We start from the raw sequence: 16,507 nt of genomic DNA on the forward strand, positions 1-16,507 counted from the left end.
AAAAAATAATTTTTTTTTTTTAAATATATTTAAATTTTTTTTTTTTTTTTATTTTTTTTTTATATATATATATAATTATATATGCATAATATTGTAAAAACATACATATTTGTTTACAATTAATACATTTTTAAACATATTAAATTTAATAAATAAATATTATTAATAATTTTTTTTTTTTTTTTTTTTTTTTTTTTTTTTTTTGGAGAGAATTAAAAATAGCAATTAAATGAAAGAAAAAAAAAAAAAAAAATTAATTGTATAAACTTTAAAAGGTTATAATATATATATATATATTATAATATATGTTTTATTGGTCAATTTTATATAAATTATATAAAAAGTATTGTGATATATAAATATAATGGGTACATATAATATATATATACATATGTATACATTTTTATGTCATGTTATTGATTCGTATTCCTTTTCTGTTTCTCTTAATACGTCTTCTAAAATTTCAATATCTTGAACATTTAAATATTCCTTTGTTTTCTTGACACAGTTAAGTTGTTTTCTGATGTATTCTAGATTTTTTTCACGTTTGGATTCTCTCTCAAAGAGTTCATCAAGTGCATTTTTTTCTTCACTAGAATTTTTACAAAAGCTATCTCCAAGTTTCAGTATATGTATATCTCCCAGTTCGTTTCCTATAGCTACATATTTATTATTTGCATGTGAATCTATTTCAGTGATTGAGCAATTACAAATTTTATGTTTAATAATAGGTTGATTAAAATTATAAAGTAGGTTCCAGAAATCTAAGTATCCATCTTTTCGTATTATCATAAAGAATAAAGAATCATAAATCCATAAACCTTTATTAATAACACATTCATTATAATAATTTGAAATTATTGGAAATTTAATATCTTCTGACCAGATATTAAATCCCCATTTATCTGTTGATAAAAAATATTTTAAATTGATTGGTATTCTTTTAATACTTGTAATACTAGAAAGATGTTTTTCATTTGATGCTCCATATTTTTGTAGTAGTTCTAAATTTTTGGCTTGTCTTTTGGATAAAGATAAGATATATCCTTCATCTGTTCCTATTAAAATTTTGGATGGTCCAGCTTCTAGATTCCATTCTAAACAATTTGGACTGTAATATAAATTTTTAGAAGTAATGGTAGAAGTGGAATTATTAAATAATAATTTATTCATTGTATTTAAGTTTGTATTGTTATTATGCAATATATTAATATTATTATTATTATTACTACTATTATTACTATTATTATTATTTATGTCGTTTGATATTTTTGAAAGATCTTGTAACTCATTGTTTGTAGTTTCGACTAGCTCACATATCTCTGAAGGATCTTTATTCAAATAAAAGGATTCAATAGGTTCAGTAAAATTTCGTATATCCCAAATTAAAGATAAACCATCACTCGATATAGATAAACAATGATTATTTGTTTTTGTTTGTAACCATATAATATCATGAACTGTATTTTTATGACTTACATTTATAGATGATGATTCACATAAAGTATTTTTTTTTCTTAGATCCCATAAGTTAACTGTGCCATCATAAGAACCAGCTAATAATAAATCTGAATTCTTGTGATTAAATCTCATACATTTTATAAATGTTTTAGAATATAAAGTTTGATAAGGATTATTAATTTGATTTAAATTATATAATAAACAATTTTTAGGTGAATTATTTAGAATTTTTTGATAATCATTTACACAATATGATATAGCTAATTTATATGTATTATCTGTAGACCATTTAATAGATGTAATAAATCTTTGATATTTTCTCATTTTATCTTTAATAACTAATATAGATTTTATTTTAAAATTTTCTTCATTCTGTAAATCATTTTTAAAATATTCTTCATATATATTTATACTATTATTTTTATTTAATATTTTTGTTGTTTCATTCATTAATATTTTTAAACTATTAATTAAATTTATATCTTTATCTAACCTCTTAATATATTTTATTTTATTTTGTTGTTCACTTATATCTACATCTTTTGTCCATCCACCTTCATTATGATAAAAAAATTTATTTTCTAATTTTAAACTCTCAATATTTACATACTGCTCACTATATTTTTTTATATTATCATCATTATAATATATATTCTCTTTATAAATATATTTCTTTTTTAATTCCTCGTTGGCTTCAATCCTTCCTATTATCTGGCTCTTGCTTTTCTTAAATAAACATTTCTTACCGATGTCGCTTTTTTTTTTGGAATAACAATAATAGTAATCAATCATTACTACTTAAAAAAATTAAGTGGCATACATAAATGTATAAATAAATAAATAAAATATATATATATATATATATTTATATGTATATTTCTTAAATATATGTTATTATTTTATATATAATATTTGTGTACTCATATAAGAGTATAAAAAAATGTCTAACAGTTTCAAATAATAACAGGACGATTATTTGTAAAAAAAATATTTAAACATCACAATATAAATAACTTAAGTTAAAAGGTATTTAAGAATCAAATTAAGGATATGTAAATATATAGGAATTATTATGTTATATAAAGTGTATATTCATCATTCCTATGTGTATATAACATATATATATATATATATATATATGTATTATATTATAGTTTAAATTTTCTTTTTTTTTTTTTTTCTTTTTTTTTTTAATGAATGTATTTTTTAAGGTTCTACAAATAATTTTAATATTTTCACATTATGCGGTCATATACATTATTTGTGTGTATATATTTACATATACTGAATTTTAATACTTCGAACAATGGTTTTTAATCCAGTTTTTTTCTCTCTCATTGATTTTTCTAATTTCTGTGTTATCCTTAAAATCATAAACAATTTGTTTATTAATGTCACAGTACCCATCCCCTAGAAAATGAAAGAATATATATTAATTCAAAAAAATTAAATGAAATAAAATAAAAAAAAGATAATAATGAATGAACTAGCCAAATAAAAAAAAAAAAAAAAAAAAAAAAAAAAAAAAAAAAAAAAAAAAAAAAAAAAAAAAAAAAAAAAAAAAAAAAAAAAAAAAAAGAAAAAAAAAAAAAAAAAAATATATACATACATACATACATATATATATATATATTTTATGTGTGCATCCATTAATACCAATATCGTAAATATCATCTAAGTATGAATTTTTTTTTTCTTCAGTATAAATAATTTCATTGTTATTAATTTTTTCATTATAAAAATAAGGACTATCAATTAAATAAGTCCAATTATCTTCATATTGTAATCCATCACTAAAATAATATTTACCATCAACAAATTTCCCATTTTCCCATTTCCCCTTATATTTTCCTTGATCCTTAAAAATTAACATACCTAAAAATAAAAATTGTTATAAAAGATTAATGTCTTTTCAATATTTATATGTTATAAAAAATGAATATAAGTATGATTTGTTAAAATATTATTTTTTTCTCGTTTTCTACATTTTAAAATATGTATATATAAATATATAAATATATATATATATTTTATTTATACCTTCCCCATGAAATTTTTCATTTTTAAATTCACCCTCATATATATTCCCATTTGCATAAATATATTTCCCTTTGTTTTTTTTTTCGTCTGAATAAATAATTCTTGACATTAGAAAAAAGGATTATAATTTATAAAACAAAAAAAAAAAAAAATAATAAATAAATAAATAAATAAATAAATAAATAAATAAGGGTTTCTATACTTAGGATTTATAAAGAATTATATTTTTTTATATTTCATAATTAAAAGTAATTTTTTATATATATTTAAATATGTCTATACTTTTATATTTCACTTACATAATAATTTATATATATATATGTATAAATAAATGCATTTAAGGAAAAAGTATGACTACCATTTTATATTTTTTTTCATTCAAAAATAGAATATATAGAATATAGGATTATAAGATTTATGTAATATTATATAAAATAAATCATATTAATAGTAATAATAATAAATTTAAATGTTTACGTTTTATGAATAATTATTAAAATGTTCAATAAGGAAAAAAATAAAATATGAAATATATCTTATATTTTTAAAAAAGAAAAAAATTATGTCTTTTTTTTTTTTTTATTAATAAGAAAAAATATATTAAAATGTTTTTCTACGTATAAAATGGTAATATTAATATAAAAAAAATATATATATATATAAATATGAATGAAATAAATATTATATATATATATATATATGTATATATTTTTACCCCTTTAAATTTATCTGCTTTGTTCTTCCTTATTTGTTTAAAACATAAAATTTTTTTGCACAAATAAGGTTCATGTGTTCATATATGTGCATACATATATAATATTGTTCTACATGTATTAATATTTGTATTTATATTTATACTTATCATATACTAAATTGTTCATCCTATTCTCATTTCATTTTTAAGGCTTGGGACCATCTTAAAGAGACGTAAGTAAATATTTTTATAACGGAATAAAAAGAGATTAGAATAAAGACTGAAATGGAAATATGCAATGTAGCAAATCTTTTTTGAACTATGAGTTCTCCTGGGAAGAAACCATTATTTTTACATGGTAGAGAATTATTATCAGGAGAACATTTTATAAGTGCATCATCAAATTTAATTTTTGCTAATACTGAAGCAGAATATGTTTGATAAGATAACCATTGTAGATATCTGAATGGTACATCTAGTTTACTTATTTCTACATAGAATCCATTTGTTAATGTCATAGTTAATAGAACTACAGATAGAAAGCTAACTGCCTTACTAAAGTTATCAAATAATGTTGATATGAAATATCCTAATGAACTACTAATTAAAGCATTTAATAAAGTGATAAAAGCATAACTTATATATATACCAAATTTTAAAGTCCCATATAATATAAGATGAGTTACTAATATCCAGAATGCTATAATCATAAAAAAATAAATAAATTCAGCTAATAATTTAGAAAGAAAATAATTACTAACTTGGAATGTTTTCATATTACGTTCTTTTGCTATTACTTCTCTTTCGGATGGAAATGAATATAAAGATAGATAAGCTGGATAAAAAGTCCAATAAGAAAGTATAAAAAAGATAGCCCCTATAGTATCTATTATACCTTCTTCTGTTTCTTCTTTAAATGTATGTAACCATAACACACCAAATAATGTTAATATAACAACTAGATCTATAACTTTAATAATTGTAATTTCATCTGTTATGATTTTTTTGAGACCTCTGATTAATAAGAAAAAATTTTGTCTAATATAAGGTGTTTTATTTTCTTGTAATGAAATTAATAATTCGACAGCTTTAAATTTAAGAATGTCATGATCTCTTGTTTTTTTTTCTTGTGTAGATAATATAGGTGATTTATTTATTGAAGATATATTTGTTGATGATTTATTATTACCTTGTGAATTTTTAGCTGTACTTTCATTTATATTTTCAATAATACTATCATAATCATCATGAATAATTTTACTATCAATAGCTTTCACATTCATATAGTATCCAAAATCATGATCGAAATGTAAATATTTATTATAATTATCAATTAATATTGCTTCAAAATTTTTATTACATAATATATCCATTAGATAATCTGCTACATTCCAACCATAAGGACAAATAAATCCTACTTTTTTTAAATATTTATTTAGATCTGTAGTTTTCCCATGATATATAATATAACCATTAGTAATAGCAATTAATCTATCAAATTTTGAAAACACTTGACTACTTGGTTGATGCAGAGAAGAAATAATAGTTGTATTAGAAGTTTGAGCTATTCTTTGAATACATTCAACTAATGATAATGCTGATGATGAATCTAATCCACTTGTGGGTTCATCCATTAATAATAAAGGTGGGTTAGATAATATTTCATTTGCTATAGATAATCTTTTTCTTTGACCTCCACTAATACCTCTAATAAATGCATCACCTACTATAGTATCTTTTACATGTGTTAAACTCATAATATCTAAAACTGAATGAACTAATTCATTTAATTTTTTTTTATCCCTAATATCTAATTTTAATTTAGCTGTAAATTCAATAGTTTCATATACAGTTAATCTTGAAAAAAAATAATCATCTTGTAATACATATCCCATATGTCTTTTTATATTTTTCATTCGACTCATATCATTTATTAAAAATTCTCCTTCTACACCTTCAGTTACTTTCATAGATAAAATATTCAACAATGTTGTTTTACCACTTCCACTTGGACCCATTATAACTGTAATTGTTTTAGGTAATAATATACCTTTGATGCCATGCAATATTTCTAACCTACCATGATCCACTGAATATTTTACATTTGAAAATTCATATTTTATTTTTTCATATGACACGTTAGAGCTTTTTTTTGAAATCCACCCCTTCAAATCCATTTTGGATCAATATATTTTTCAAATATTTATATGTATGTATTTTTTCTGTATATATCTTTTTGTGTATATTGTGTAGGTAGGCACATGAACGATCATATATGTGTTGTATATCAGGTGTATATATAATAAAATATATAAAAAGAAAAAAATACACATGCATATATATATATATATATATATATATATATATTTATTTATTTATCAATTCATATTGCTTCTTTCAAATGAGCAACATTTTTATTGTTTGTTAAAATGGTAAAAATTGAGAATGTAACTTTTTTTTTTTTTTTTTTTTTTTTTTTTTGTAACACATTCTCATAAGGGTTATAAAAGTGGAGTATATACATGTGACATATATTCATTATAATTATTTTATATGATACACATATATATATATACACACACATATATATATATTTATATATATATATATTTATTTATGTGTTTCCTTTTTGTTACATGATCATTTTGATTTATTTATTTTCCTATATGGACATTGTTCCCCCATTTTTTGAACTAAAAAATATATCATATAGGGAGCATTTAATATTTAACAACGTTTTATTTTTTTTATTTTTTTTTATTTTTTTGAATTATAGAAATATAAGAAGGTCAATAATTTCAACAATATGGAAAAATAAATATTGGTTAGGAAAAGTAAAAAAAAATGTTCTGATATTTTAAAAATATATATATATATATATATTTTGAACAAAAAAAAAAACAGAAAAAAGTGTGTACATATATATATTACATATAACATGTGTATGCACTTTTTATGTTAGGTGTAAAATAATATTTTCCATTTGCCATTTTCAAAACAAACCGAGTAAAGCTTAAACATACATATATATATATATATATATATATATATATATTTATTTATTTATTTATTTTTGTGGAGTTTTAATTTTTAATGTTTTTCCTTTCTGATGGTAGACGTGTCTAAAGAAACATCATAATATTCTTGATTTTCTAAAAATTTAACAAAAAAAGGATTGTAGAATGATTTATTTGTTGTATCATTTTGTTTTTTATTTTTTCTATATGAATAAAAGAATAGAACATTTTCCTCATGATATATAAAGACGTTTAAAATGAATTTCCCTTCTTTTTCTACGTCAAAAATTTGTTTTATTTGAAAAATGTTTTGTAGTATATCGTAACAAAAAATTTGATAAATATTGAGTGAACAATTATTTCTATTATCATATGTTTCTTTTGTTTTATGTTCATTCGTTTGTTTTTTTTCTTTATTTTTTTTTTTGTGATTTTCCTTTGTCATCTGATATTTCTGTGCAAATGGAACATATTCCCTCAGATATAAAAACAAAATATTCTCAAAAAAATTCATTGTTCTTTCGATAAATAAATTTTTTATTATATCATTTTTGTATACATTTAAAATGTGTATATCATTGGAAGAACTTATTTTTTCATCCTTATGATTAAAAATATTTACAGAATAAGAAATGTGAGCATTTACAAAATATATGAGATAATTAGGTGTAATTTTATATGATTCAATTTGTTTGTTTTTTTCAATTAATTTATAAAAAGATTGTTTTTTATTATAATGAAATATATTATATATTATATTAGGTTGTATATATAAATATTTTTTTTTTTTTTGATACTTTAATTTATGTTTTAAAATTATATTTTCTATATTATTAAAAATACATAATTTTTTGTTTACCTTAATTGGATTGTATTTATAACATAATATTTTATCAACATCATTTTTATTAAGAGAAAATATATTATCATTATTATAAGAAGAATCTTTTTCTTCTTCATTTATATTATTATTTTTTATATGTAATAATTGAAATAACATATTTTTCATATTATTCTCAAATAATTCAATTATATTTATTAACTTTGATTTTTGTATATTATTATGTACATTAAGAAAATATAATTTTTTATTTTTTTTTGTAAATTGTTCCTTATCTTTATTTTTATGAATAAGATTATTTATATATTTAGATGATACTATATATTTCATATTTTTCAAAGTGAAAATTTTTTTTATAACTTCTTTACTTATAAATTTTTTTTTTTCTTCATATGTTCTTTTTTGATTAATATTTATATTCATTGAATTATAATTTTGTTTATGATACTTTATGTTTGGACATTTAAAATCTAAAAAATGCTCAACAGAAATAACTTTTGATATATATTCAGATGATAATAAAGGTTCTATTTGTGATGATATATGTTCGTAATTTTGTTTCCTTTGAAAATAATCACCGTTGTCATTACACATATTAGTGTCTTTATTATCATTGATACATATAAAATTTAATTTTTGCTCAGTATTTATATTATTATAATTTTTGTTTTTATATTCGAACAAATTTTTATAAATATTTTTTTTTTCTTTTTTAATATTATATATAAATTTTTTAAAATTATAAAAAATATATTTATACATATAAATAAATTCATTTGACAATTCTTCCTTTTCATTATTTGGAATATTTTTTTTTTTTTTTATTTCTTGTACATCAAAATTTGTGTCTTCATTTATATTTACATTTATATTTGCATTTATATCTTCATTTATATCTTCATTTATATCTTCATTTATATCTTCATTTATATCTTCATTTATATCTTCATTTATATCTTCATTTATATCTTCATTTATATCTTCATTTATATCTTCATTTATATCTTCATTTATATCATTTTTTTTTTTTTTTTTTTTTTTTTTTTTTTTTTTTTTTTTTTTTTTTTTTTTTTTTTTTTTTTTTTTTTTTTTTTTTTTTTTTTTTTTTTTTTTTTTTTTTTTTTTTTTTTTTTTTTTTTTTTTTCTTGTTGTGATTGTGCCAAATTTGCCTTCTGAAAAATATAAATTCATTATATATAAAAAAAAATACAATAACCATTTGTTCATTTTGAATAAGAAAAGAAATCTTTTCTTTTCTACTTCATTAGAATAACATATATTTTTTAATAATTTATTTTTCTTCTTCTTAATAAATTTTAATTGACTTTGATATTTATCCTTGAATAATTTTATAAAAAACATATTATTACGATATTGAAAAAATTTGATATAAAAGATATTATCTATCTTGTTTCTAATTTTAAAATGTAATAATAAAAAAAGATATGGAAATTTTTTTAATATATATTGGAAATGATTTAATAAAAATATTCTTTCAAAATGAGTTAATGTATTATATTTATAAAAAAAGAAATATATAGATAAACATATATTTCTTGTTATATTTAATATTTTATTTTTATATGATGTCGTAATTTTAAAAATATTAATTAAATGAAAATTTGTTCTTTTTTTTTTTTTTTTTTTTTTTTCTTCTTTGTCTTTTCTTTTGTTATAATAATAATTTTTATTATATGACATATTGTCTTTCTTTAAAATATTTAATTGTTCTTTGGTATTTTTTTTTTTTAATAAAAAAAAATATATATAAATATATTGATTTGGTGATAATATAATATTTTGCAACATATTATTCCAATTTAATAAATCTGTAACATTTTTACATATTCGTATTAATTTATTTTGTATAAATTTTATAAAAATATTATTTGAATGTATTATATTGGCATATTTCATTATCACTTTTTTTATTTTATGAAATAATGTATTATGTATATTATAATTCTTTTCTTTTAAACAAAAATTTTCCATAATAGTATAGAATGTGTAAATGTATATATAATTACATATATCAATATTCTTTTTATTATTAATTTTTTCCATATTATTTAGGTCATCATAATTTATATATCCCTTGAGGGTTCTATTCGAAAGATATTTTTTCAATTTGTTTATTAACTTTTTTTTCTTATACATACTTCGAAAAATTATAAATAGCTCAACTACAAATTTTAATATTAAATAAAAATTATTACTATTATTATTATTTATTATTTTTTTTTTTTTCTCTTTTAAGTTAGGTGTCACATGTGATAGCACATATTTGTATTTATTAAAATATATTATATATGGGTATATAAAAATATAAAAACATTGATTCATATTATTAAATGTTACAAAGATGTTTTTTTCTCTCTTTAATATATCACTGTGGTATATATAAATCTCATAATTACAACAAAGGGTATTATAACATTTCATATTATCATTACAAATAATATTATCATTACAAATAATATTATCATCCTTTTTAGTTTGACATATATTTTTATTTGTGTTTATATTTTTATTTTTACCACCTTCAGGTAATAACCACAATGCAATGCGTTCCAAAGAATGTTGGAGTCTCCCTTTTTTTAAACACTTACTTCTTTTTTTGTTATTGAAGGAATATTTCAAATAATTTTCAGCAAAAATATTATATCTATTATATTTTTTGCGATCTCTAATAAAATTACGAACACTTCTCATGTTCATATCATCTATCGAATTATTTTTCATATTATTATTTTCTACTGTATAATTTTCAACACCCTTTGTATTATATATCTTATGGTTCTTACATACATTCTTCTTCTTATTATTATTATTATTATTATTAATAATAAATTTGTGTCTATTTTTTTCATTATGTAATAATCTATATAAAATATATTTAAATTTTATTATAAAGGACATATGAGATATAGACTTATTTTCATAATTTATAAATAACATATAATAATCAACAAATTTTTTGGTATCTCCATTTTTTTTTATTTGTTTATCATTATTATTGATAAAAGTATAATTATCACAATGTATAAAATTATTATAAGTGTAATTAATGTTTCCGTTGTTTTTAGTATGCATATATATATATTTTTTTGTTTGTTTATTATTATTGTTTATATCATCTAACTGGTTTTCTTTTATATATGTAAGAATATTATTTTTTTCATCCATACATTTTTCATAATATCTCTTATGACTTATATTATTATATTCTTCTTTCTTATAATTACAACTGTTATATTTTTCTCTTCTGGAATCAGATAATTCATTATAAAATATAATAATACATGAAGAAGTACTCACATGTCTTACATCATTTTTTATTTCAAATAATTCTTTATTCACATAATAATTAATTTTATGAAAAATATAAAAATTATTATTTTCATCACTTAAAAAATGAAGACTCTTATTCATATGAACATTCTGTCCTATACGTGCAAGTGCTACATATTTTTTGCCTTTTTCAATTTGTATAATTTTTTGTATATTAAAATGAAGAGAGGTATTATCATCATAGATGTTTATAAAATTTTTTATGCATTTTTTCTTTTTAGATATATATAATTCATATAATATTTTATTTATATATTTTAATTCTATTAAATTAAATAAATAACCTCTTTTTTTCTTTTCTTTTTTTTTCCTTTTTTCATCCTTCAACCTTAATAATACATCATGAATAATACCATAATCTTTTAATTCTGTTAATTCTTCATTTAATTTTTCATCAAACAATTTTTTATCTTTCTTCAAATACATTATAAAAAAATAATTCACAACTATATGATACTATCAATTTTTTTTTTTTTTTTTTTTGTTGACTTATAATTAACATATTAAAAGAAAAATTTTATAGTTACATTTTATACGATCAAAAATGGTTTTATAACCGTATTAAATTCTTACACACAAACTTGCAATAATTATTTTGTAAAATATGTTAAATAAAAAAAAAAAATTTACACGTAAACATTATATTACCACAAAAAGGTTATATATATATATATATATATATATTATATGTATGTATATATATATATATATTTTTTTTTTCATTTTAGTACACAAAAAAAAAAAAAATTTTAAAAAATAAAAAATTTTAAAAATAAAAAATTTTAAAAAGAATGATTTACAAAATGAATAAAGAATAATACATTTACACAATATTATAAATATATATATATATTTATTTATTTATTTATTTTTATAGTTATATATTTATTTGTGATCATCCTGTGTTTTGCATTCCTGCTGCTATGGCCTTTATTGAGACTATTAATGCATCGTTAAGAGAAGTGTAATCAATAAATTTGTTTGTAGCCTCATCATATGTAGAAACATTAGTTCTTGATGGTATTCTTTCGAATTTAGAATCTATATTTTTAACATAATCAAAGAAGCTTTCATTTTCTGTTTCACTTTGTGGGAATACATATGAATGTGATTCAATTAATGGATGAAATTTAGGATTTTTGATTAATTTTTTTTTTTTTCTACTTAAATAAGAATTAATACGAACATTACTATTTTTATTTATAGGTTCCATATGTTCTCGTTCTTCATTATTAAATAATTCTTTTTCTTTTTTAAAGTTATAATTTTCTATATAATTTGTTTTAAGAGTATTTAAATCATTAATATTATCATTTTGGATATTATTATTTTCCATATTATTATTGAATTGCTTATTATCTTGTTTTATATTTTGTTTATCTGTACATTCATTTGTTGAAGGTCCTAATGTGTTTTCAAAAATTTTATAATTGTGTGTAATATTTGTATGACTAGTATTATCCTTATTATGAAATTCATCTTTATTTTCATTTTTTTGTTTACTTTCTTTTTCTCTTAATCTTTTAAGTGCTTGTATTTGTATCAAATTACAAACAGTTACCCATTTAGTACGACATTCAATAGATCTTTTGGTGAGTTGATCATTATCACAAAATTTTTTTTCATTTGTCACAAGGAATGTTAGTTGCATAGATTTTTTAAGTTTTTCTCTTAATAGAACACCAATATATTTTAATTCTTCTGGTACTAGAATATCATATTCTTGTGATATTTGTATACTAGCTTTAGCCATAACCATACTAATTAAATTAAAAAAGCTAGTACAGAATGGCCAATGTGTATACATATCTTGTATAATATGTAATTTATTATTATTTATTAAATAATCATAAATTTTTTCAATACCTAACCATACAGATAAATGCATTCTATTTTGTGTCCATGAAAAAACCCAAGGTATTGCTCTTAAAGATTCTACATTTCCTTCTTTTCTTTTTGATGGTCTTGAACCTAGATTTAATTTCCCTATTTCAATTTCTGGTGTAGCACATCTAAAATATTTAACAAAATCTTTATTTTCATAAACAACTTTTCGATATTCTTTTGTACTTATTTCACTAATTTCATCCATTAAATCTCTCCATTCTTTTTTTATAACAAGAGTATTTTTTAATAATGAGCATTTTAAAAGAGCACTCATATATATTTCAACCGATCGTAATGCCATACCTTTTAAACAAAAGTCTTGTGTTATAACTTCACCTTGTATAGTAACTCTTAAATAATTTTTAATAGTATTAATAGGTTGAGATAATATAGCTAAATGTTGAGGTCCACCACCTCTACTTACACTTCCACCTCTACCATGAAAGAAGCGTATTTCTACAGAATATTTTTTACCTATATGTACAAGTTTTTCTTGTGCTTTAAATAATTCCCATGCAGATGTTAATCTTCCACCATCTTTTCCAGAATCTGAATAACCAATCATAATTTCTTGTTTATCTTCAAAATTTGTTGTTAAATGTTTACGATACCATGTATTTTTTAATAAATTTTCTAATATAACAGATGAGTTTTGTAATGATTGAATAGTTTCTAATAATGGTACTACTCGTTGTGTTTTTCTTTGTGTACCTTTTTTCATTTCTTTTTGGAATACTTCTACTAATAAAATATCAGAAGCATTTGAACACATGGAAACTATATATGCACCTAATGCACTATCTTCAATTTGTGAACAAACATCAAAAGTTTTGATAACATTTATAAAATCATTTGGAACATCGTCTTCTTCTTCAATATTTTTTGGTATTAAAGGTCTATTAGAATTAAGAATATCTGTTAAGAAATTCATTTTTTCATCTTCATTTAAAAGTGAATATTTTTTCATATTTAATTTCTGACATATATAATTCATTGTAGAAATGTGTTTTTCCGATTCTTGTCTTATATCTAATTTCATTAAATGTAAACCAAAAATTTTAACATTTCTAATAACATCTTTTAAATATCCTTCTGCAATTAATGTATTACCAGATTCAACTAAGCTTTTATAACATTCTAATAAAATTTCTTCAAATTCATCAGAATTATGGAACATTAATTTTTTATAATCTTCATCAACTCTTTGATTTGATATTAATGATTTATAAACTTCAACTACACTTTTTAATTTTGCCCATACAACTAATAAAGCTCTACGATATATTTCTTTTTTATTTGATTTTGAAAAAGGAGAAAACCATTGAAATTTTTTGGCTAGGTATTTATGATCTTTATCAAAAATATATTCTGAAACTTCATCTTCTAAAAGTTTTACATAAGATCTAAAATGTTGTGTACAATGATGTAATGTTAAATCTCGAATTAATATTTCAATCATAGGAATAAATAATTCACATCCTCTAATTTTATTCATATAGCAAACATATTTTGTAGTTTCTGGTAATACAAATGGATTACCATCACGATCTCCTCCTGCCCATGATGAGAAAATACAAAGTTTAGAATTTAATTTAACAGGTGGTAAATTATATTCAAATAACACATTATCAATATATCTTATAATATTAGGTATACGATAAAAAATACAATTCTCAACAATGTCAACTAAAGATATTGCTTCATCAATAGGTGTTGGTTTTATTCTTCGAATAACATCAGTTTTCCAAGATGATAATAAATTTGTTTTTAAATTATCATATAATAATTTCTTTTTATATAATTCTTTATCAGTATTATCTAATTTTAATAATAATTCACCTAATCTTATATAATTTTTTAAAAGAGATGTTCGAATAGCTTGTGTTGGATGTGTAGTTAATACAAATTCAATAGTCTGGTTACATAACTGTTCATATATATCATTTAATTGAAATCCATTCTGTATTAAAATATTAAATGTACCTTTTAACGTTTCATTAACTGATCCATATATTTTATCATTAGGTATAAAAGATTTATCAAATGCTTTTCTTCGTCTTCCTCTATGAGCCCATTCTGCAAAATTAGATATAACACACATATGTCCAAAGGCATTTACAATAGTACCTAAATATTCATCTTTTAAATTATATATACAATTTTTTAATTTTATAAAATTATCATCATTTGGATTTTCACTATATGTTTCAGATAAATCATGAATCGTACATAAGATTTCAAATAAATTATTAGGTAAATTATCTTTTAACATATCAAATAATAAAAAATCTAATGCTTTTATATCATCTTTTAAAGGTTTTATAAAATCAACACACCCTATCTTTTCTATCATTTTTCCTTCAATCAAAAATTTTAATTTTTCATCGTCTTTTCCTCCATTATCGGTATTATGCCCGTGGTCATCTTCTGTACCACTACAATAAATGAAATTGTTATAATTGCTCATTTGCAAAACTTAAAATTAATATATAAATATATATATATATAATATATATATATTGAATTTTTCCGTATTTCCAGATATTTAAAAAATACACATAAATATTATTCATATGTATGTATTTTTTAATGTTTTATCTTTTGTGAAAAATTCTGGAATTTTTTTTTATTTTATTTTAAATATATTTTTTGTGTTTACAACATTTTTAACGTCTGTTGTCATTATATTCAATGTAAATATTTGTTTTAATGATTTTTTTTTTTTTTGAAGAGGCAAATATATATCCCTTCAGTGTATATACATATAAATGTATATTTTATTAATGTCCAATTTATTGTGCACACCTCAAAAGTGGGTAACTTTTTTTTTTTTTCTTTTCTTCAGAACCAAGTATGAAAACGTCCACGTATATGTTATATATTTTGATCTGTATGATTATGTATATACAAAAATATATATATTATATATATATATATATATATTTATTTATTATTATTATTTTTTTTTACAAAATACAAAAGTAAAAAAAAAAAAAAAAAATCATTAAAACAAATATTTACATTGAATATAATGACAACAGAGGTGGTGGAAAAAAAAAAAAAAAAAAAAATACATATAATATAATATAATATTTATAATAAAATACGTTAAAAATGTTGTAAACACAAAAAATATATTTAAAATAAAATAAAAAAAAATTCCAGAATTTTTTCACAAAAGATAAAACATTAAAAAATACATACATATGAATAAAT

The 16,507-nt window shown here is 19.4% G+C and overlaps 5 protein-coding genes across 5 annotated transcripts; all 5 read right to left on the bottom strand.

The window, feature by feature from the left end:
• Positions 1 to 408: 408 nt before the first annotated feature.
• PGSY75_1426300 (putative dynein-associated protein) lies at positions 409 to 2,253 on the bottom strand (the record flags this gene model as incomplete). The annotated part of the gene is made up of 1 exon (XM_018787954.1): positions 409 to 2,253. The coding sequence occupies one exon, from the start codon at positions 2,251 to 2,253 to the stop codon at positions 409 to 411; it is 1,845 nt and encodes a 614-aa protein (XP_018639326.1).
• Positions 2,254 to 2,752: 499 nt separating this feature from the next.
• Positions 2,753 to 3,610, bottom strand: PGSY75_1426400 (putative MORN repeat protein; the record flags this gene model as incomplete). The annotated part of the gene is made up of 3 exons (XM_018787955.1): positions 2,753 to 2,871; positions 3,118 to 3,336; positions 3,502 to 3,610. The coding sequence occupies 3 exons, from the start codon at positions 3,608 to 3,610 to the stop codon at positions 2,753 to 2,755; spliced, it is 447 nt and encodes a 148-aa protein (XP_018639327.1).
• A 779-nt stretch (positions 3,611 to 4,389) lies between these two features.
• On the bottom strand, positions 4,390 to 6,372 carry PGSY75_1426500 (ATP-binding cassette sub-family G member 2; the record flags this gene model as incomplete). The annotated part of the gene is made up of 1 exon (XM_018787956.1): positions 4,390 to 6,372. The coding sequence occupies one exon, from the start codon at positions 6,370 to 6,372 to the stop codon at positions 4,390 to 4,392; it is 1,983 nt and encodes a 660-aa protein (XP_018639328.1).
• A 913-nt stretch (positions 6,373 to 7,285) lies between these two features.
• Positions 7,286 to 11,830, bottom strand: PGSY75_1426600 (hypothetical protein; the record flags this gene model as incomplete). The annotated part of the gene is made up of 1 exon (XM_018787957.1): positions 7,286 to 11,830. One exon carries the CDS (start codon positions 11,828 to 11,830, stop codon positions 7,286 to 7,288), a length of 4,545 nt encoding a protein of 1,514 aa, XP_018639329.1.
• A 469-nt stretch (positions 11,831 to 12,299) lies between these two features.
• PGSY75_1426700 (phosphoenolpyruvate carboxylase) lies at positions 12,300 to 15,758 on the bottom strand (the record flags this gene model as incomplete). The annotated part of the gene is made up of 1 exon (XM_018787958.1): positions 12,300 to 15,758. One exon carries the CDS (start codon positions 15,756 to 15,758, stop codon positions 12,300 to 12,302), a length of 3,459 nt encoding a protein of 1,152 aa, XP_018639330.1.
• Positions 15,759 to 16,507: the final 749 nt, after the last annotated feature.

The sequence above is a fragment of the Plasmodium gaboni genome, chromosome 14, assembly GCF_001602025.1.
Source record: "Plasmodium gaboni strain SY75 chromosome 14, whole genome shotgun sequence".
NCBI classification, from domain to species: Eukaryota; Apicomplexa; class Aconoidasida; order Haemosporida; family Plasmodiidae; genus Plasmodium; species Plasmodium gaboni.